The 21,737-nt window shown below is 44.5% G+C and overlaps 1 protein-coding gene across 7 annotated transcripts in view; it reads left to right on the plus strand.

Moving 5' to 3' along the window:
* The window catches only part of KPNA1 (karyopherin subunit alpha 1), a 127,563-nt gene that overhangs the window by 95,554 nt on the left and 10,272 nt on the right, over nucleotides 1–21,737 (plus strand). For 5 of the 7 annotated variants that reach the window (XM_045000847.1, XM_045000835.1, XM_045000842.1 and 2 more), the window contains 2 exons: nucleotides 14,237–14,364; nucleotides 15,033–15,211. In XM_045000847.1, coding sequence (XP_044856782.1) covers nucleotides 14,237–14,364; nucleotides 15,033–15,211 — 307 coding nt within the window. Of the gene's footprint in view, nucleotides 1–14,236; nucleotides 14,365–15,032; nucleotides 15,212–17,353; nucleotides 17,551–18,717; nucleotides 19,443–21,737 lie in introns of those variants that run through there. The other 2 variants (XR_006575638.1, XM_045000841.1) reach the window with 2 other exon arrangements.

Below are 21,737 nucleotides of genomic sequence, written 5' to 3' on the forward strand. Positions count from 1 at the left end.
CTGTGAATCTTCATGCTAAAACCTTCTGTCAGTCTGAACCTTCCTCGGAGGATTGCATTATGTCCAGAGTGTGAATGGTTTTTTGGTTGATTAATTTGGTTTGTTGGTTTTGGCTATTGCTTACTTGTTATATTTGAAAAGGATGTGTGTTTCTTTACCAAATCCCTGAACTTCATGTCAGTGCTTTATTGCAAATGGTTTCAGTTGAGTTTTATTATAGTAAACATTTTTTAGCTTTGGAGGCTGTCGTTCTGGAGAGATCTTCCTGAAGGACAGCCTTAGGCCAGGCTCCAAGCAAAGATCTGGTCTGCCTGTGGTTGTCATGGAGACAGGAAATACCCCATTGGGAAGGCTGTCCTAAAATCAAAATTCAGAGATAAGACAGAATTGTCCCTTTTCCAGCTTGATTTAAACAGCCCTCACAACCTGTGGTGAGTTAAAATTATTCCCTTCTTGGGATTTGGTTTTATTCACAAAAATAACTCAGTGAAACTGAAAATCCATTACACACCTCCTCCTCGTCACCCCCTAAGTTTATTTGCTCAAATACTTCCTTCCACAGGGCTGCTCAGCCTACACGATGGGTCCAACCTAGAGCTACTCCAGCCTCACTTTATATCCAGATGTGATAATGAGCTAACTGCACCATTAACAAAACTCACATAACTCTTTCCCAGCAAGAATACCTACTTATAGAGATGGGGGTTTCAGGCAAACACTGGTGACCTGATTTTTAAAGAAAAGATTGTAAAAATGTTCCTATTCATTTTCTTTGTTCTTAATGGGATTTCACTCTTGGGCAAACTTTGCACACACAAAAATTCATCCTTGGGCAAAAACCAGGCCTAGAAATTTTTAGGCTAAAAAGAGAATTTTTCACAAAGTCGAGTAACTGAATGCACCTTTGTTGTGCTGGAGATCTTTATTACCAGTGTACCAGGTTAAACTGCACTGGTACAAATTTACATGTGATTTCACAGGTGACTAATATCTTAAGTATGAACAAGGCCTTAGAAACATTTAGGCACCCCTTAATTAAAGTTCTGCTAACACTCTAGAAGTAATCCCTCTCTTAATGCAAACCAGGATATTTTGGCAATCTTCTCTGCTGTTGCACACTGAGTAGAGAATTAAATGTTTCAGTAAACCCAACATCCAGCAGCTTTACCTCAACCATATTAATTAACAAACAAAAACTACATTTAGTGACGGTTAAGATGACATCAGAACACATCCCATCCATCCAAATTCTTTAAAGCATGGAAATACGAAGTTAAGAGGAAAGACTCCTGCATTCGTGTCCACTTTCATGTTGCCTACAACACTGTCAGTAACACACTCCAAAGGCTTTCACTTCCCAGCTTGAACAGATACCAAAAATCAATACCTATACCAAATTCATCAAACTAACACTCTATCAAAAAACCTTAGCATTGACTTCATCAGTGTTAAGGTAAATAACTTCCAAAATGCATGAAATGTCAGAGTCATATGCACCTGTATGTATAATTTATAACAGCATATGAGGTCACAGTTAAGTCTTATGTTGGAGATGGGAAGTGAATGCTTTTTGGAGTGTTCTGATGTATTATCAACAATATTGTAGGCAATATGAAGATGGAAAGGACAGGGCCGCCCAGAGGATTCCGGGGGCCCGGGGTCTTCGGCGGCGGGGGGCCCTTCCGTTCCGGGACCCACCGCCGAAGTGCCCCGAAGACCTGCGGCGGGGAGCCCCCCCGCCGCCGAATTACCGCCGAAGCAGGACCCGCCGCCGAAGTGCAAGCCCGGTCTTCGGCAGTAATTCGCCGGGGGGGGGGGTCCCCGCCGCGGGTCTTCGGGGCACTTCGGCGGCGGGTTCCGGAACGGAAGGGGCCCCCCGCCACCAAAGACCGGGCTGCGCTTCGGCGGCGGGTCCCGCTTCCCCCCCGCCCCGGCCCCAGCCTCTTACCCCCGGCTCCCTCCTCACCCGGAGTCTCAGCGCCTCGCCGGAACAGCCGCAGCGTGCGGCCGGCGGGGCCTGAGCTCCGTCCCGCTCAGAGCCGCGTGGTGAGGGGGCGGGGCTGGGAGCTCAGCCCGGAGCTCCCAGCCCCGCCCCCTCACCACGCGGCTCTGAGCGGGGCGGGGCTCAGGGGCCCCGGCGGAGCCTCGGCGCTTGATGCGCTCAGGCTCCAGGAGAGGGGCGGAGGCTGGAGCCTCCGCTGTTCTCTTGGGGGCCCCTGCGGAGCCCGGGGCCCGGGACAAATTGCCCCCTTTGCCCCCTCCCCCGGGCGGCCCTGGGAAAGGAATGCAAGAATTTTTCCCCTTTTTATTTCCATGCTTTTAAAGTTTTCAGTGGATGGGGTGTGTCCAGATGCAGCCTAATCTGTCATTAAGCATAGTTTGTGTTAGTTAATTTCTTAATTTTTATGCAGCTTTAGGTGTACCTCAGTGGATAGTTCCCCAGAGTCAGGGAGAAGGGGAGCTGCACCTGCCTGGGAATCAGAAGGAGAAACTGCGCTGCTGAAGCCAATCCTGACTGTCGACCCTTCTGAAGGGTATGAGAGGCTATAACATGCCTCGATAAACGTTTCTATAAACTTTTATTCCCATTCAAAAATTATGGAAAGTAAGTATACCAAGAGCAACCCTACATATATATCAGTGGTGGCATAACCTGTCAATCTGTCACCACGCACATCCTGAAACACACCATAGCTTCTCATTGGACTTCTGGAAACTGGATACAGCTAGGTGCGGCTGCAGCAGCAGCAGAGTACCTGCATTCCACCAGCAGGTCTATGTACTCCGTTCCACCTTCCTCTAGGTACTCCATCCCTGCCACCATGAAAGCATACCTGTCAACCCTCCGTATGTGACACGCGTCAATGTATCAAATGCCATCTTGTTCGACCTTGGGAATTGAACCAAGGACCACCAGAATTTAAAAGCACAATTTTTTAAGTTGTGCTAAAGAACAAGGCTATCAATCCAAGAGTAATAACAGACTCATATTCTGAATTGGGCATGGAGGGGCCCACAACGGGAGCAACACAACATACAATTTGACCCATGGGTTACACAAGTAAAATGTGCAACAAATGACTGAAATGTGAAATTTGGGGATTCTTGCACCATAGTTTACAGATAATATAATAAGATTCCAGGAATGTCACTCTGTGTCACACTGACGATTATTATGCCTATAGAGGCAATGTGAAGGATGGAAACAGCTACAAGAATGTTTGAGGGCTCTTTCTGTTCAGAATATCACCAAGTTGAATCATCACTGGGTTTTGTGCTCTATTACCATCCCAATTTTAAGTTCTTTGCCATTTTGACTTCACGAATTATACTTTTGCAGTGTACAGTTACAGTAAAGCATGTTATATCTGTGCCATGCCAAGAGTCTGATTGTGATATCAGAGATAACGCAACCAATCACTGTTCTTACTCTGTAGCTAATTTGCATGCAACAGTTTCATTGGTTGTATGAGGGAGAGTGCACAGATGATGGATTACTTAACCCAACTGCCACACCTATAATGGCCACCCACCCACAAATCAGCACATCTCCCTTTGCAGCACCTCCCTCCCACCCTGAAACAAATCAGCACAACCACGCACACAACAAGCAGATACAATAATCCCAAACACACTTTAGCCTCCCAGGGCAGTATACCCCTTATTCACCACCCGTGCAATTCAATATAAATTTCTCAGCACAACCCTGCTGCCAGCACCGGACACAACTCAACACATCTCCCAGTGCAATACACACACACTTGCCAACCATCACTCAGATTTACCATGTAATCACAGATGTGAGCGGCAAAGCTGTGGGTCATCAGTAGTCACAGTTAAGTACAAAACCTGTGTGAGGTCTTCTCACTGTGTGAATCACATGCAACCATAACAGGCCCCACATAGGCAAGTACCAGGGTTTGAATCCCTTCACTTTCCATTCCCTAGCATACACACTTACTGCTTGAACTACATGAGTAGACAGCCAATGGAGCATTTGATATATACTTCCTTAGTGGGTTATACAACTTTTTCTAGTCAGTGGTAGAATACTGATGATCAGGAACCCTGGATTATATTCCTGGCTCCTGGACAGGAGTGTGGTTTGAAATGTGGTAACTAAAACTTGTTCATTCAGTCTGAAAGGCAGTACAGTGCAGTGATCACATTTGTCATGTTTACAGGCCTGGGTTCTATTCCTGGCCACCTGTAGTGATCTTGCATACGTTTTTTAGTAATTTACTTTTTAAAATGGATTGGGGTTCATAGGCCTAGTGAATAATAAGGTGTCAAGACTAGGATGTGGGCAGTCTGACCTAGTGGTCAGAGCAGGAGTCAGGCTGGATCCTATATCAGGAGGTCAAAGTCTGAGACAGGCCATAGGGCAAACCAAGATCAGGAGGCAGGCAAAGTCAGATTACCAGGAGATCAGCAGCAATCAGTAGGAGCAGATATTGCAAGGGAAGCAGTCTGAAGCCGGGAGAATCTTGTTGTGCAGACAACTTTGTGTTTCTCTTCTGGGTTTATATTAGGGCTGTTGATTAATCGCAGTTAACTCACACGATTAACTCAAAAAAATTTAATCGCAGTTAATCACAGTTTTAATCACACTGATAAAAAATAGAATACCAATTGAAATATATTAAATATTTTGGATGTTTTTCTACATTTTCAAATATATTGACTTCAGTTACAACACAAAATGCAGAGTAGACAGTGCACACTATTTTTTATTACATATATTTGCACTGTAAAAATGGCAAACAAAAGAATGGTATTCTTCAGTTCACCTCGCACAAGTACTGTAGTGCAATCTCTTTATCGTGAAAGTGCAGCTTGCAAATGTAGATTTTTTTTGTTGCATAACTGCACTCAAAAACAAAACAACGTAAAATTTTAGAGCCTACAGGTCCACTCAGTCCTACTTCTTGTTCAGCCAGTCGCTCAGACAAACAAGTTTGTTTACGTTTATGGGAGATAATGCTGCCTGCTTCTTATTTACAATGTCACCTGAAAGTGAGAACAGGCATTCACATGGTACTTTTGTAGCCAGCATTGCCAGGTATTTACGTGCCAGATATGCTAAACATTCGTATGCCCCTTAATGCCTTGACCACGGTTCCAGAGGACATGCTTCCATGCTGATGATGCGCGTTAAAAAAATAATGCATTAATTAAATTTGTGCCTGAACTCCTTGGGGGAGAATTATGTCTCCTATTCTGTTTTACCCGGATTCTGCCATATATTTCATGTTCTAGCAGTCTTGGATGATGACCCAGCACATGTTGTTCGTTTTAAGAACACTTTCACTGCAGATTTGACAAAACGCAAAGAAGGTACCAATGTGAGATGCCTAAAGATAGGTTACGTCACTCGACCCAAGGTTTAAGAATATGAAGTGCCTTCCAAAATCTGAGAGGGATGGAAGTGTAGAGCATGCTTTCAGAAGTCTTAAAAGAGCAGCACCCTGATGTGGAAACTACAGAACCCGAACCACCAAAAAAGAAAATCAACTTTCTGCTGGTGGCATCTGACTCGGATGAAGAAAATGAACATATGTCAGTCCACACGGCTTTGGATGGTTATCGAGCAGAATCCGTGATCAGCATGGACGCATGTCCTCTGGAATGGTGATTGAAGCATGAAGGGACATATGAATCTTTAGTGCATCTGGCACATAAATATCTTGCAGTGCCGGCTACAACAATGCCATGCAAATCCCTGTTCTCACTTTCAAGTGATATTGTAAATAAGTGGGCAGCATTATCTCCTGCAAATGTAAACAAAGTTGTTTGTTTGAGTGGTTGACTGAGCAAGAAGTTGGACTGAGTGGACTTGTAGGCTCTAAAGTTTTACATAGTTTTATTTTTGAATGCAGGTTTTTTTGTACAAAATTCTACATTTGTAAGTTCAACTTTCATGATAGAGATTGCATTACACTACTTGTATGAGGTGAATTGAAAAATACTATTTTGTTTTTTACAGTGCAAATATTTGTAATAAAAAATAAGTATAAAGTGAGCACTCGACACTTTGTATTCTGTGTTGTAATTGAAATCAATATATTTTAAAATATAGAAAATACCCAGAACTATTTAAATAAATGGTATTCTATTATTGTTTAACAGTGTGATTAATTTTTTTTAATCGCTTGACAGTCCTAGTTTATATAGAAGCTGTGAACCAATGAGGACCCCCAGTACTCTGCCAATTGGATTCAGGGACTGGGGTCTTCTACTCTGACAACAGTTAGCAGGTCACTGGGTGGCAGGTTGGAGCTTATTAGCACCAAAGAGTCCTGTCAACCAGGATTCAAGACCTGCAGTTCCTGACATCACCCCCTCCCCAATGGGCACTCTTATGGCGATGTGGGACCAGGCTTTTTGGGGTGCTTCCTATGGGATGTTTGTACAAGCACTGGGGCATGTACATTTTCTGCAGGTTCCCGGTTATGCTCCTCAGGACCATACACCTCCAAGTCAACAAGTTACAAGAGCCTGCCACATTTATGTTGAGAGTCCAGGATTTTGTGAGCCACACATTCCTCATGGCCCTGTACCAGTACCATGGAAAAGGGGCCGGGTCCTGTGAGGGAAAGAGTCAGGTTACCAGGAGATCAGAGCCCGAGACAAGCCAGAGAGCAAACCAGAGTCAGGTGTCAGGAAGAAGGCAGGGGCAGGTTACCAGGACATCAGCAGCAAATAGTAGGAGCAAGTATCAGAGGTAGCAGTCTGAAGCAGGGAGACCACTTTGTGTTTCTGTGCTGGGTTTATATAGAAGCTGTGAACCAATAAGGACCCCAACATTTTGCAAATTGGATTCCAGGGCTGGGGTCCTCTGTCAGCGTTTATCTCCTATTCTGATGAAAATTTGCAGGTCACTGGGTGACAGGTTGGAGCTTGCTGCCCAAAAGGGTTGACCAGGGTTCAGTTTCTTACATAAGGGTAATGAAGTGTCTGTACAGATAAATAGCAATTAGAAGAGCTGAGATATGAACTCCTGTTATCCTCTTTCCCAGCGCAAGAAAAGCTAAGCTTCCGTTTTGTTCAGCCTCTCCCTCTGTTTCTCAATAGTGGCAGAGGATTTGCACCATGGCAGATATGTCGTCATATACGATGGGTTTGGCTTTGTGCACGTATTTTCCATTTTTTCTAAAAGTTTATTAAATGCTCTATAGATGCATGTTCTTCATGTGCTGGTTTCAACCATATCAATTATATATAGGTGGCAACAATGTGGAGAAAGATTAAATGAGACAATCCATTGAAAAATTGCCAGAAAGGGTGATTTTTGAACTCTTATTATTCTACCAGTTCATTTTTATCAAATCACCATGAAAAATTCAAATCATACTCTATTTACATTTTGATTTAATTTTTGCTATGTCAGTGACCTTACAAAATCAAGGCTTAAAACTCTTGTTAAACTTACATCTGTAATGCAACTTTAACTCTGAATCATATGAGAGAGACTAGGTGGGTGAGGTAATCTCTTTTATTATAATATCTTTTATATTCCCTCGCCCACCTTTTGTCTCTTATATCCTGGGATCGACACAGCTACAATACGGCATTTGAATCATATAGGAAAACACCACCAATGTGGTTGACTTAACATATCCTCTCTACATACATGCACATCATACAGCATTTGAAAGCTGCCTATGTTAAGATGAGGTATGGTGTAGAGCCGTTACCATACAAACAGGAATAAACAATGACATCGTGAACATATTAAAATGACTGCTTTGAAATGTATTTGTATTTATTTCTGTAAGTTTAAGGGTCTGTGTATTATTTCAAGACCTAAAATTGGGTTTCTGTCATCTCAAAGCATCACAACAATATAAAGGGTAAAACAAAATCTAATAATTTTGTACAGATATGTACATAATGTAGTAAGCACTGGTGACATTGCTGGTCAACATCATTATAATCAACTTGTTCATCAACATAATCTTTGTCGAGAGTGTGTGGGTTACCACAGTCTTCATTGCCTTGGCATGTATACAGCTCCGTGCAGGGAAGATAGTTTGAACTACAGACACAGTTGATTATGTAGTGACCTCTTCCTGGTACAGGAACAAATAAGGTCTTGTTGAAGCTTCAAGAATGCCAGAAGTAGTTCATCATCCACATTTTTCCATTCATATTATAATGGTGATTCAATATCTAGTTAATTTATGTGCAAAGACAACCAAATCTTTGTTTACCAAGATGTTCTTTTGACATGCTCTTCAGAACTGTCCTTACATGGTGGGAGTTTGTCCAATGACTTGTCCTTTTTGATGGCTAGATAGCAGTGCTCCATGACCACCTCAACCAACTTCCAAGCTGCAGAAATTGCAGCTTTTACATCACTCTGTCTCTCAACTGGGCAAGATGGCAGAAGTAGTAAGCTCCCTTTGTTTTGATAACATTAAACAGATTTTTTTTCCAGTACTAAATAGGCATTACACAGAATCACATCCTGTTAATGTGTGGTTTTCAAAAAATTGTGAAGAGACCTCTTTTTAGGGGGGAGGGATAGCTCAGTGGTTTGAGCATTGGCCTGCTAAACCCAGGATTGTGAGCTCAATCCTTGAGGGGGCCTCGTAGGGATCTGGGGCAAAAATCAGTACTTGGTCCTGCTAATGAAGGCAGGGGGCTGGACTCGATGATCTTTCAAGGTCCTTTCTAGTTCTAGGAGATAGGTATATCTCCAATTATTATTTATATTATTTATTTAACTTCAGGGCAGGCCCTTAATCTAGGAATCAGCTACTTGGAAAAACAACTTAATCCCTGTATAGACAGTGCTAGGTCAATGGGAGAATTCTCCCATTAACCTAGCTACCACCCCTTGGGGAGGTGGAGTACCTCTGCTGATGGGAGGGCTTTTCCTGTCGCTATAGGTAGCATCTTCACTGAAGCACTATCATGGCTCAACTGTAGCAATGAAGTTGCACAACTGCAGCATTTTATGTGTAGACAAGCCTAAGTCTTTAAACTTATGGTTAACAGGGAAGGGTCTTTAAGAAGAAAAGTTCCTTGAAAAGGTGGTGGTTTCTGTGTTTGGGAAATATTTTAACTCATATAAATGTAAATCATATTAAAATGGCAATTTATATTAGTAAGTAGTTACAGCAAGGTTATTTGATTCTATATTTCTACATGTAACTGTTGTGACAAAATGGCCAATGTTGGTATGGTGGGTCTTGCACTTTTCTTGGCAGGGGGGCTAGGATACCACCCCTTGCCCCTGCTCTTGGGGAGCTGAGGGCCAAGCTAGTGGCCCGGGAAGGTGGTAGAGGAGGGAAGTGAGGAAGCGGTCTGGGTTTGCTCCTCACTCTGAGCCCAAGCCCCCCTCAATCCCTGCAAGTTTCTTACCCTCTTCCTCCTTGGGTAGGGTTACCCTCGGTCCTTGACGCTGGGAGAGGGAGTCTCCCTGTCCTCCCTCCCTTCCTCTCTGGTCTTTCAATTCTTAGCAACACGCTTCCAAACTCCAGTCCTCTCTCCTTCCTTGCACCACCTTGTCTGCCTGAAGCAGGGGGATTTTATTAGGTTCCTGGCAGGGTCTTCATTAGCTACAGGTGCTCCAATTAACCTGTAGTAACCTTCCCTAGTCTACAGGGAACCATGCCTTAATTAGCCTAGGGCTTATATATCTCCCCTTGACCACTCTCCCACAGGCCGAGTCCTTGGGGAGCGGGGTCCTCCCTTAGTCGTGTAGGCGAGTCGTGCTCACCTTGCTTCCGACGGAGGGGAACCTTCACAACTGGCATCCCATCTCGCTCCTCAGCATGGACTATAAGGTCGTAGCAAAGGCCATCTCGCTGCAGCTGGGGTCCGTGATGGCGGATGTGGTCCACCCCGACCAGACCTACACCGTCCCAGGCCGTATCATCTTTGACAATCTGTAATTGGTGTGGGATCTCTTGGAGTTCGGGTGTGGGGATGGTCTGTCATTTGCCCTTCTGTCTCTGGATCAGGAGAAGGAGTTAGAAAGGGTGGACCATGGGTGTCTCCTGGGCATGCTGCAGGTGTTCGGTTTTGGGCCCCAGTTTGTAGGTTTTCTCCAGGTGCTGTATGCCTCCGTGGAATGTCTGGTCAGGCTCAACTGGACCCTGACCGAGCCAGTCAGTTTCGGGCGCAAGATGAATCAGGGGTGTCCGCTGTCAGGCCAGCTGTATGCTCTGGCAATCGAGCCTTTCCTGTATCTCCTCCATCGGAGGTTGACGGGGTTGGTGCTCCATGAGCCAGAGTTGCGGCTAGTCCTGTTGGCATATGCCGATGACGTGCTCGTGGTCCGAAACCCAGGCGACCTGGATCTGGTGGAGACCTGCCAGGCCATCTACTCGGCAGCCTTCTTCGCCCGAGTCAACTGGGTCAAGACCTCTGGCCTGGTGGTCGGGGACGGGTGGCAGGCAAGCTCCTTTCCACCTGCGCTTCAAGCCATCCAGTGGAGCGCGGGTCCACTGTTCTATCCTGGCATTTACCTTTCTGCCACATATCCTTCTCGGCTGGAGAACTGGCTAGGGTTGGAGGGCAGGGTGTCTGAGCGGCTGGCGACGTGGATGGGACAACTCTGGTGCCTCTTCCTGTAGGGGAGGGCACTGTTGCTCAACCAGCTATTCCTGTCCATGCTCTGGCACCGGGTCAATATCCTGGTCCCAGCCCTGGGTTTCCTGGCTGTTATCCAGAAGCTGGTTCTGGAGTTCTTTTGGCCAGGACTGCACTGGGTCTCTGTGGGGGTTCTCCATCTCCCCCTGGAGGAGGGAAGACAGGGCCCGACATGCTTGCGCATGCAGATCCATGTCTTCTGCCTCCTGGCCCTGCAGAGACTCCTCTATGGTGCAGGTAGTCCTGCTTGGAGCATGTTGGTGCACATCTTCCTCCACCACCTCCGAGGGCTCCGATATGACTGGCAGCTCCTTTATCTCCATGGGAAAGGTCTTCCGCAAGACCTCTCTGGGCTGCCAGTCTAATACCAGGACCTCCTCCAGGCCTGGAAGCTGGTTTTGGCGATCAGGTCTGTGGCAGCTACTGAGGGGGCGGATCTCCTCACAGAGCCCCTGCTACGCAATCTCCAACTTTGTGTGCAGGTGGCCGAGTCCCCCTCGGTGCACCAGAGGTTTGTCCTGGCAGAAGTCACCAAAGCTGGAGACCTCTTGGACTACGACCAGGGAGACTGGGTGGATCCCCTGACACTCGCTCAGTGCATGGGGCTCTCCTCCTGAAATACGCCCTGTGGAGTACAGAGGGTGGTGAGGGCAGCCTTACTGCTCACTGCTCGGGTTTACTTCGACTGGGTCCTGCGGGAGGCTTCTCCCTGTCCACCCTACACTCCACGCCCTCTGGACCTTTTAATCAGACTCCTGCCCCATGAGACCCCCCCGCCCCGACCATCCCACTTGTTCACTGCAAGCTAGCTGCACGATTTGCAGCCAGTTCGCTTCCGGACCGTGCCGAGGAAACATCTGTACATGCTCGTGATACACATCCTTCATTTCCTCTCCCTCGTGTCCCGCCCCAATATGAAGTGGCGGGATCTACTGCCACTTGTTGAGGGTGAGGAACCCCAGTGGGCCAGCCTATATTCTACCCTAGTCCCAAGGCCCACGGGGATATTAGTTGGTGGCTCCTCCACAGAGCTGTGAGCACAGGCGTGTACTTGGCGTGGTTCAACCCCATCCCTGATGCCTGCCCCTTTTGCAGAGTTCCTCTGGATGGCGTCTGCCGGCTCCCTTGACACCTTCGAGGAGCAGTGAGCGCTGTCTGGGGTTCTCTGTTTGGTGTCCCCTTCAGGTACCCTTTTTTGACCCTTCACACCTGCCCCATTACATTTTTGGTCCCCCCCCCGGCCCCCCTTTCGCCTCCAGGGTAATTTCAGTTCCTAGAACTTAAGGATCCTCCCCTAAGGCTTGGGAAGGGTCCTGCAACAATGGGCAGACTTGTACCCGTCCACTTCCCGGAACCCAATAGGACCGCTCTCGCACTGCTCCCTGGCACTGCTGTATCACACTGTTCACTTAGCAGTGATATCAGGAAACTGTTATATAAAATGCTTGCATTTAAACACAGAATATTTACAAATAACTTAAAAGCTTGTTCTATTTTAAATATTTTGGAGAATAAAGAGAAGTTTTCACTTTTAAATGGAATCATGAGTTAAGTAATAACTTCTATTAAACATTTCCCAACTATAATTTTCCCCCTTAGTCTTCATTCTTTTAATGATTAAGTGTTTATAAAAAGTTAATTTTAATAAGAATTTCTAGGAATATTTGTTAGTGAGATGTGTTTTTAAACGAAACTAAGATTTTTCTCTTTGCAGAGAGGAGGGAAGGGGATGGAGAGTTTAGAAAGCAATAGAGGCCCTTAGCTTATGTTTTATGGCTTTGGTAATACACCTGGCACACCACTTCTTCTTTTTGGGGTACCTTAAATAAAAATAAAAAAATCTTTGGCTTATTTTCATATGCAGATCTCGTTCTAAAACATAAATATTTTAGGATGTTTTCAAACAAGGAAAAAAATGTGTCCTGGTTTTAAGACCTTTTTTTTTTTTTTTAAACAGTAGATTGCTCCTATATGTATACCTTATTATTTGTAGTAATTACCTTTATAGTTTGCAGTTAGACTCCTATCAAATATTCTGTGCAAGGTACAAATTACAGTTATTTATATGTATGGTTTTTTTTAATATAATATATATGTTAGAAGCAAAACTGAAGTTGTAAAGTTGCATTCCAACGTCTGTGTAAATGGAATTGGAGGTCACAAATACAGATTTTTTTTTTTTCTAGAGAGTTTTCATCTTTGATACTTTCAAAGCCTTAGGTATATGCCTGCTACTCAAGATATGTCTGGGTAGGTCTACACTTCAAACTTGTTGTAATTCTCAGCTCAAGGAGACATACTCGCACTAGCTCTAATTGGTCTAGTGCACTAAAAATAAAGTGTAGCCATGGAGATGCCCTGAGTACAATCCCGTGCTCTCCAACAGGATGGAACAGGAGTGTAGACATACCCTCAATGACAGAAAACAAAGGATTCCTAAAATTTCTTTCATTAGTTTATACCCTTTTACATCGCAGAAGCAACCAAATAAAAACATGGGCATATGAGCTGGCATAATTTAAGCATAATTTCAATAAACATAATTGAAAATATCATAAAATTCAGCGAAGGCAAGTTTATAATGTTACTAACCATTTTTGCATCCGTATTGATGCAAAACATTTTCAAGAATGTTGCTATTCACTTCACGAAAAGAGCAATGGTATCATGGGCAGAGAGATCTTACAGTGTATGGTCTTCCATCTCCATTCTCTCCTTCACAGATGCAGGGATTGGTAAAAGGGTGTTATGGAATGTGGTGCCCTAGTAACCCTTACATTCTTTTTCTATTTCTGCGTGGTTAAATTTAATCCTTCCTCCATCCCAATGGATGATTTTACTGCTTTCTGCTATCCACTATGAAGGCTGTCTGATGTGGCGAGGATGGAGAATGAAAAAATCACTTTCTTTGTGAATTTTCTTTCTAGAATCTTTTGTCAGGCTCCCTTGTATGACTGCATTATGTCCAGAGTTTTTCTGATTATTGCTCATGTGTTAAGTAATTTTGAAAGGGAAGTGTGTGTTCCTAGAGAAAATATTTAAATTTCTTGTCAAGGCCATACTGCAAATGGTTTCACTTGAATAAGACTTTATAACATGTATGTGCTTAGTATTTCCCTTCATTGAAAGCTATCATTCTAGAGAGTTCTGCCTGAGGGACACTCCTAAGCCCATGCTCAGAGCCAAAGATCTGATCTGCCTCCAGCTGTTGTAGAGATGGGGAACATTCCCACTGGGAAGACTTTGACATGAAGGATTCCAGACTGAAAAGTCTGAGCTAAGGCTGAGTTTTTCCATCCCTCAGCGCTGGATTTGGGTGTGCTTTTTTTAAAAAAAAAAAAAAAAAAAAAAAAAAAAAAAAAAGTTGAGTAGAATTCCAGATTTAGTTCATAGGGTTAGGTGAAAATAGTCTCTAATATGTGTATGGAATGAAGCAAGGGCTCCTGCCTCAATGATGGGTCATGCTGTGTTGGATTCCTAGAAAATGCAAAACATGTGGTGCCCTAGTAACCCTTAAGTTCTATTTCTGTTTCTGTGTGATTAAATTTAATCCTTCCTCCGTCCCAATGGATGATTTTGTTGTATTTCTATTTGTAGTTGACACACTTAACTTGTATGTCATTTCCTTTTGCAGACCGTCATAGATGCCCACATTTTCCCAGCCCTCATAAATATTTTGCAAACAGCTGAATTTCGGACAAGGAAAGAAGCTGCTTGGGCAATAACAAATGCAACATCTGGAGGTTCTGCTGAACAGATCAAGTAAGTAGCAGTGAAAATTGCTCTGAATGTTTAAATGGATGTAATGTTTATGTGAAAGATACCATACTAAGAACCCTGGAGCTGGAAAGCCTCTTTCTTGAGAACAGACAGTTGAAATGCCCAATTTCCCTATGCTGTCTCTTTCCAATGTATCTCACTCCTCTGGAGTGGTCAGAGACCACTTCTAGAGGTGAATTCAGTTATGAATTGTCCATTCAATCCTTGGCCTTGGCTGAGAGTGCCCACGAGAGAACCAATTGTGAGGCTGGTGCTTGTAACAGAAATATCTCTCCTTTCACCTTCACCTTCCAGCTCATTTCACAGAGGCCATCACAATCCGAATGTAGCAACTTCCAATAAAGAACTAAAGAAGAATGGTTCAAAGGCCCATTTCCAACCCCTGAGCCAGCCAATCCCTGGTACATTGCTCTTCTTGGTTTATGTACATGAACAAACCCTGCTCAAATGCAGTCTCGTGGTTTCTACGTTTTTAAAGCTGAGCTGGTGGAGGCCCACATAGATGATAGTTTACCCAAGTGAGTTAGTGTCTTACCAAGTTATTTTGGTTCTCAGTCCTCTACACTAAACACTGGACAGTATGGCCTCATAAATTACACAGGTTACCTTAATCCAAATGATTGACCATGTTTGTGTATGGTGTTTTTCAGATACTTAGTAGAACTGGGATGTATCAAACCGCTTTGTGACCTCCTTACAGTAATGGACTCAAAGATTGTGCAGGTGGCACTGAATGGGCTGGAGAACATCCTGAGGCTCGGAGAGCAGGAAGCCAAGCGCAGTGGCACTGGCATTAATCCCTACTGTGCTCTTATTGAAGAAGCATATGGTAAGAGCATAATCTCTGTAGAGGATAGGTGTTATGGCAGTAATCAGGAGCGCTGTGCTTTTGAGTATTTCATTATCATCATTCGTCATAACCCCCTGAAAAAGAACTGTTCCTAGACAAGTGTCCATCCATCAGTGTGCTCCATCTCCTGGTTTAGCTCTGCCCACATACAGTGTGGAGGAAGTTGTGACATAGCCATGGTACAATCTATAATAATGAGGAGTCTCACTCCTGCCCTCTTACCTTGGGTGCCCTTTACACTGCTTTGCTGCTGTAGCTTCCAGTCTGGACTGATCACAAACAGCATTCAGCATGTAAGTCACTCCCAGCTATGTCTGTGTGTGAGCTGCAGCCAGCCAGCCCCACCTTGGCTCTTACCAGTCTTGGATATAGTACAGGGTGACCCCAACTCACTCCCAGTCTTAAATTCCTGCCCCAGAAATATATGTCCTGTACTGCCCCACCCACTCCTAGACAATACAAGTATTTTAAATCCATTAGTTCTTTAAGATGATAATATGCCAGTTCATTATGCCACATAGTTCATCAGACACTTCAATTTAAACATATTGGATTAGATAAAACAGTAAAATAAGTTTATTAACTACAGAGAGAGAGAGATTTGAAGTGAATACAAGTAATGAGGCATAAGTCAGAAATGGTTACAAGAAAAATAAAGGTAAAACAAAACTAGTGCCTAACTTAACAAACTGTTAAATTCAAAGCAAAGTTTTTCTCATCACGTGCTCTCTCAGCAGTCTTACAGGCCAAACTTCATAGATCAGGACCCCTTCTTCTGTTTAATGACTGCTTCCTTTTGTCCCTTCTTCTCATGTGGTGAATTGATGGATAGAAAGAGAGAAGGGGGTCCCTTGGGGCATTTATTCCTCCTGCTTATAGTGTCAGTCCCCATCTTGGAAAACATTTTCAGCTGAGATTCAGAAGACTGTGTCTATGTGTAAGGATATTCCCTGCAAGTTTTCCCATCTGTTTGAACTCCCTTCCTGCTTGATGACTCTGTTTACTGCTTAAATGCAAATTAAGCAGAACACACGTTCTCTTGTTTGAGACAGTCCTGTTTGCCAGTCTTAGTTTGGAATATGTGTTGTTAACATTGTACGGGGAAATCTTATAACTTCATATACACTGTTGCCACACGTTTTATCAGGACAATATTGACCAGCAAATTATGAGTTTTCAGATGGTAAAGACCCATCTTATACAAAGATTATTACTATAGTGTGTAGGGTGTGGACACGGATACATTCTGTCACAGCGGTATATGCACATTTACTTTTTACTCTGTTTGTGACAATTATGGGTATGTCTATACAGCATACTAAGTTAGGTCTCAGACTTAGATTCAAAGCTAAGCCCCTCTTCCGTCCACGCAGAAATTAGTTTGGCTTGAGCCAGTAACCCCTCTTGACTCAGTCCAGTGGACACTGCTGGGGAGGAGGGGAGAAGGGGGTGGGGTCAGAGCCCGAATCCCACTGTGATGTGGTTCAGAGCCCAAGCATTTTGCATTGTGGACGCAGCTCAAGTCTGGGTCGCCAGACGTCTCTGGAGAGTCCGCCAACACTATCCATGAATCACCTGGGGCTTTACTTTCCAACCCTTCAATTCCAAACTAACTTCCCAGGAACCGGACGCAACTTCCTGGTTTAAAAACAGCTGCTCAGTGTTTAACCTTCATTTCCATGTGGACTGCTCACCCAGAAACAACAAACACAGTGAGAACTCATGTGTATTTGCTGGGGCCAGCAGCAAGATGAAGTCCTGCATCAAGTGCAAGGCTAGCTGGCCAGAGGAATGCAGATGGATTCTAGTTAACCTCTGACGTGAGGCAAGCAAGACATTTGACTTCGGTAAGAGCATGAAAAATAACCATGTATATAAAACAATATACGAGCGACTGGCAGCATTGGAGATCAACTGGACGGCAGATCAATGCAGAAGGTGGATCAAGAGGCTGAGACAGACTACCAGAAAGTCAAGAACGCTAATGACAATTCTGGGAATTCCCCTGTCTTCCTGTCCCTTTTACAAGGAATTTGGCCATGTACTGGGAACTGCACTGAGTCCCAGTGGTACATGACACTGCTGAGTGACAATGGCGACCTTATAACCCCCATGTTACAGGGACCACCTGAAGAGAGCAAGCTGCCAGATAAAGAGCAAGAAGTCACGCTGGAGCTGAGACCCGTAACCGAAGAAGCCATGGTGCTGGAGCAGCTACAGCACATTGTGTGTGTGTCCATACTCAGAGGACCTTTTCAGGGACAGCCCTGTGGAGCAGTACCCTGCAGACCTGGCATCAGAACAAGCGCTGGAGCCTGGTAAGTTTCTGCTGCCATGTTTGTTTTTATTAGTATATGATAGGGAAGGATTTCCAGCTTATGAGCCTATTAAATTATTAATACAACCCAGGATTTCTGTGCATTTCATTCAGGATGGGACCCATGCCATTCCACTTAGGGTCCACCCACCTTCTCCCCACTGCCACATTGGTTTCAAAATGAACGCAGCAAAAGGAGGAAAAATTACACAACCAGTTATGAAATTTTTACTAGTTACTCGCTGATTGGTGTATGTATATGGGTTGGTGCGCCACAGTTCACAGCCTCACATACCCCTCCCGTGCAGTACAGTGCATTTTATAAATCGTCCATGAACAAACTATTCCCAGATGCCTGTGAATTGATTCCCAAAAAACTGGGTTGTTACGAGTCCAAACAAAACTGTGGTGTGTGTTTGGTCCATTGCGGGCTTTAACACATGAGTCTAAACTACAGCAGAGCATGTCAGTCTTAGGATTCCCAATGAATGGCAGTGAGTCGGGTGTTTGTATGGATACAAGGTGCTAACAAGGAGGCTGTACTGCATCTTCATGTAAATTCAGTGTCTTGTTGTTTTTTTATCACAAATTTTCACCATTTCTGGCTGGTGATGAAAGTAGACTTCTCATGGAAGAGAAACCCCAGACAGTCTGTTACGTTCCAGGATAGGGCATACTTTTTAGGTCCCGCTCTATAAGTCATGAGGACCCCGCTCCATTCTGCAATGTGGTATTTAGTCACTAGAAGCTGAAATAGTTCCTTAGCACTGATGGCTATCAGTGACCTCCAGAGGTTGCCCTGCCTGACAGGATTGAACAATCATTGCTTGTAACTAGATCACTCATAAGTCGTCTCCCCTCCTGCCCCGCCCCAAACTTCCCTTCATAGACTCTACCCTCCCCCCAAAAAGGGGGATATAGAAGTAATTAGAATTGAATTTTGTATGTGTGTCTTAACATGATGTCTTCTGGTTTTCATTGCTGTTCCAAAGGATTTCTGAAGTGGACAGTGTGTTGTGTAAATAGAGTAGAATACAGCCCATTGATTTAAAAGTATGCATCTTTTGACCGAATGAAAGTAGTAGTTCCTTTAATAAACTGTGAAATGTATTTTTTTTTTACCATGCTCAGAAAATAATGTTCTGTCTTTCTCCTTTCAATGCCACAGGCACCAGGAGCCTGGGTCTGCAGACCACCTATAGCAGGGGAAGAGAAAGAGCCGAAGATGAGCAGATAGGAGACTTGCTCAGTAAAAAAGAATCAGTGGATCCAGGTCCAGGAGATCCAGCTCGACTACCAAAAAGATAAAGATGCTTCCAGGGTGGAAAGACAGAGAGAGAGAGGCTGCCCAGTGCAAGGAGAGAATGGCAGACAGATTCATGGAGCATGATGGCTGGTTGAGAAAGGAAGATAGAGCGCAGCAGAAGTAGATGTTCAAGTACTTACTGCAGCTGATGGCTACCAGACTGCAGGCTCCACTACCAACCAGTGTCTTCTGCTGCAGACCCACAGCCTGAGTCCCCTTACCACTATCGATCCCTGCAGAGCACCCATCCTTTAGAGTTAGACAATTCAGGAGGGGACTGGAGCATGTCACAGGCAAACACTGGCACATTGAACAGACTGATGCACCCTGTGCACTCATCCTCTCCTGTTCAGGTGCATCTTGCACATCCAAAATGTTCCAGAAAGGCTAAGATGGACCTTCTGAGTGGGTTTTTTAGGGTCAAAGTTAGGTTATACTATTGTGCTGCACACCATAATGGCAGCTGGTCTGCATTACTGATTGTTGCAACATTTAAATACCTGCATGAAATAAAATGTTGGATTTGCACGTAAAACGACCAGAACAAATTTTATTATATGCAATGATAACAGGGGCACAAACTTTAATGTATGTCATCTCATACCCAATGTCAAAGTTTCATAATAAAAATTTACAAATTGTCATTACAATAATTCATAAACTGTGCATGGCAGTACAGTGCCAGTTTGATAAAATGCATAACATACCTTCATACACTTCATAAATGTCTTTACAGAATTAATGATACACAGTACCTACATATTTACAAAAATATCACACGCACAACTTCATATGGCATTTCATTCCCCCTCATGAATTATGTGGGTGCATAGAACCTCCCTGATTTCCATTGTGCATCTGAATCCAGCACCAGTCATGACAGGTGCACTGTCGGCTGTATATACCTTTTCAGATATTCTGAAATGTCCTGATTCCACTCCTGGCAAAAAGGTTCCCCCTTCTCCTCACAAATATTATAGCATAAGAATGGCAATACTGGGTCAGGCCAATGGTCCGTCTAGTCCGGTATCCTGTCTTCCAACAGTGTAGGGCACAGCAAGCCACAATAATGCAGACTGGATTAATGACATTGGCCCCCAAATTATTTTGGAGGCAGCACCAATAGGATTTCAGTCTGTCAAATGCACATTCTATCACCAACCTACAGCAATTGAGTGTGCAATTAAACCTTTTTTTTGCCAGATCCTCTGAAATTTGGGCAGGGCTTTATAAGCCATGGCAACAAAGGGTAAGCAAGCTTCCCTAGAATAACAGTGGGGACAGTAATTTTATTTATAACAATGTTATTTGGTGGGAATAATATTTTAGTTTCTCCATTAAGGTAAAGTCCTGATCTCTGGAACACCCTGGCATCATGCACCCTGTTAGTGCATCCCATGTTAGTGTCCATGAATCTGCCCCTGTGGTCAACCTGCATAATGGTGGAGTAGTATCCTTTGTGGCATAGGGCTCCTTGCAGTGGGCAAACTATAGGCACATGAATCCCATCAGTGGCCCCATCAGTTTGAAAACCCCGTTCTCTGAAAACCAGCAATTATTTCAGGAATGTTTCTTATGCCCACTGCCTTTGGGTAAATCACACACCTGATGGACTCTCAATGATCCCCACAGGTGATTTGCCAACTCCAAACTGGTTAGCCATGGAACTGGAGCAGTCTGGGATAACCAGTTTCCAGATGGCTATAGAGACCTGGTCTAGCATGGCTGCCTGTATGTGGGTGTCCTTGTGCTGGAGGGCAGAGACAAGCTGATCGCAAACCTCCAGAAATGTCCGCTTTTTCATCCAAAAGTTCTGGACCCACTACTGGTCATCCCAGGTCTGCATGACAATGTGACCCCACCCATCTGTGCTGGTGGCTCTGCTCCAGAAGTGCCAGTCTATGCAGAGGAAGTCTACAGCTAAGGCGAAAGCAGACATGAGCAGCGTCAGCTGGCTTGGGGCTGGCATGTCAGTATCCTCCTACGAGAGGTGCCTTCCACAGCTCAAAACCTGCCACTGAAATGTCCATCAGCATCTTGCAGATGCTTTGCCTGTATCTCGAAATAGGACTGAGAGCATGAGATAGAGAAGTTCTTCCACCTGGGTGGAATCCATGATGGCTTCAGGCTGCAGGAAGAGTGCAGACACAAAATGGCTTGTCTGGATGCGTGCCTGGGCTAAAACCACCCAAAACACTTCCAGCGAACTCCCGCAGGATGGGCAGACAAGTTCTTCCACAACCCATTATAGAAAAAAACACAGAACATCTTAGGCTGATGAGGGCACAGGAGCCTGGGGTTATGATAGTATATGCTTACAGAAGCTGAAGTTCTGAGTCAGGTCATGTGCATTATGGATGCTCCAGCATGGTTATGAGGCCCAAATGCGAATGCTCAAGCACGGGCTTGGAAACACGAGCCCACAAGCCTGGGTCCCACAGATCTGGGCTTCATGTCTTGGGTAGACATAACCTACGAGTTTTGTTGGTGGCACTCAACAGCAATATTTTTCCTTCAGAGCAGACACAGTTCAGGATCTCTGCTCTGCTTATTTAATCCTACAGTTACAAGGCCTCTTTCATTTGTTCTAACCTCCTCCTTTCCCCACTTTTGATCTGTGAAATCCAGGCAGAAAAACAACTCCCTGCCTTGCTTATAGCATAGCTTATGATCTGCTGCTCTTATTGGGGGTTCCTGATGGGTGCTGATACCACTTGATCGTGGTGCTGTAGTAACAGCTCCGTAGATTCAGTGTGGCTTAGTCTCTGCCTCTGCCACCCTTCAGCTGTCTTCCATATTGGGGGATCCTGGTACCTTCTAGCTCAGGTCCAGACATCTCTTGTCTGCAACTGATTCCTCACCCCCTGGGCAATTGTGAGAGA

This window comes from Mauremys mutica, chromosome 1 (genome assembly GCF_020497125.1).
Source record: "Mauremys mutica isolate MM-2020 ecotype Southern chromosome 1, ASM2049712v1, whole genome shotgun sequence".
Taxonomy (NCBI): Eukaryota; Metazoa; Chordata; order Testudines; family Geoemydidae; genus Mauremys; species Mauremys mutica.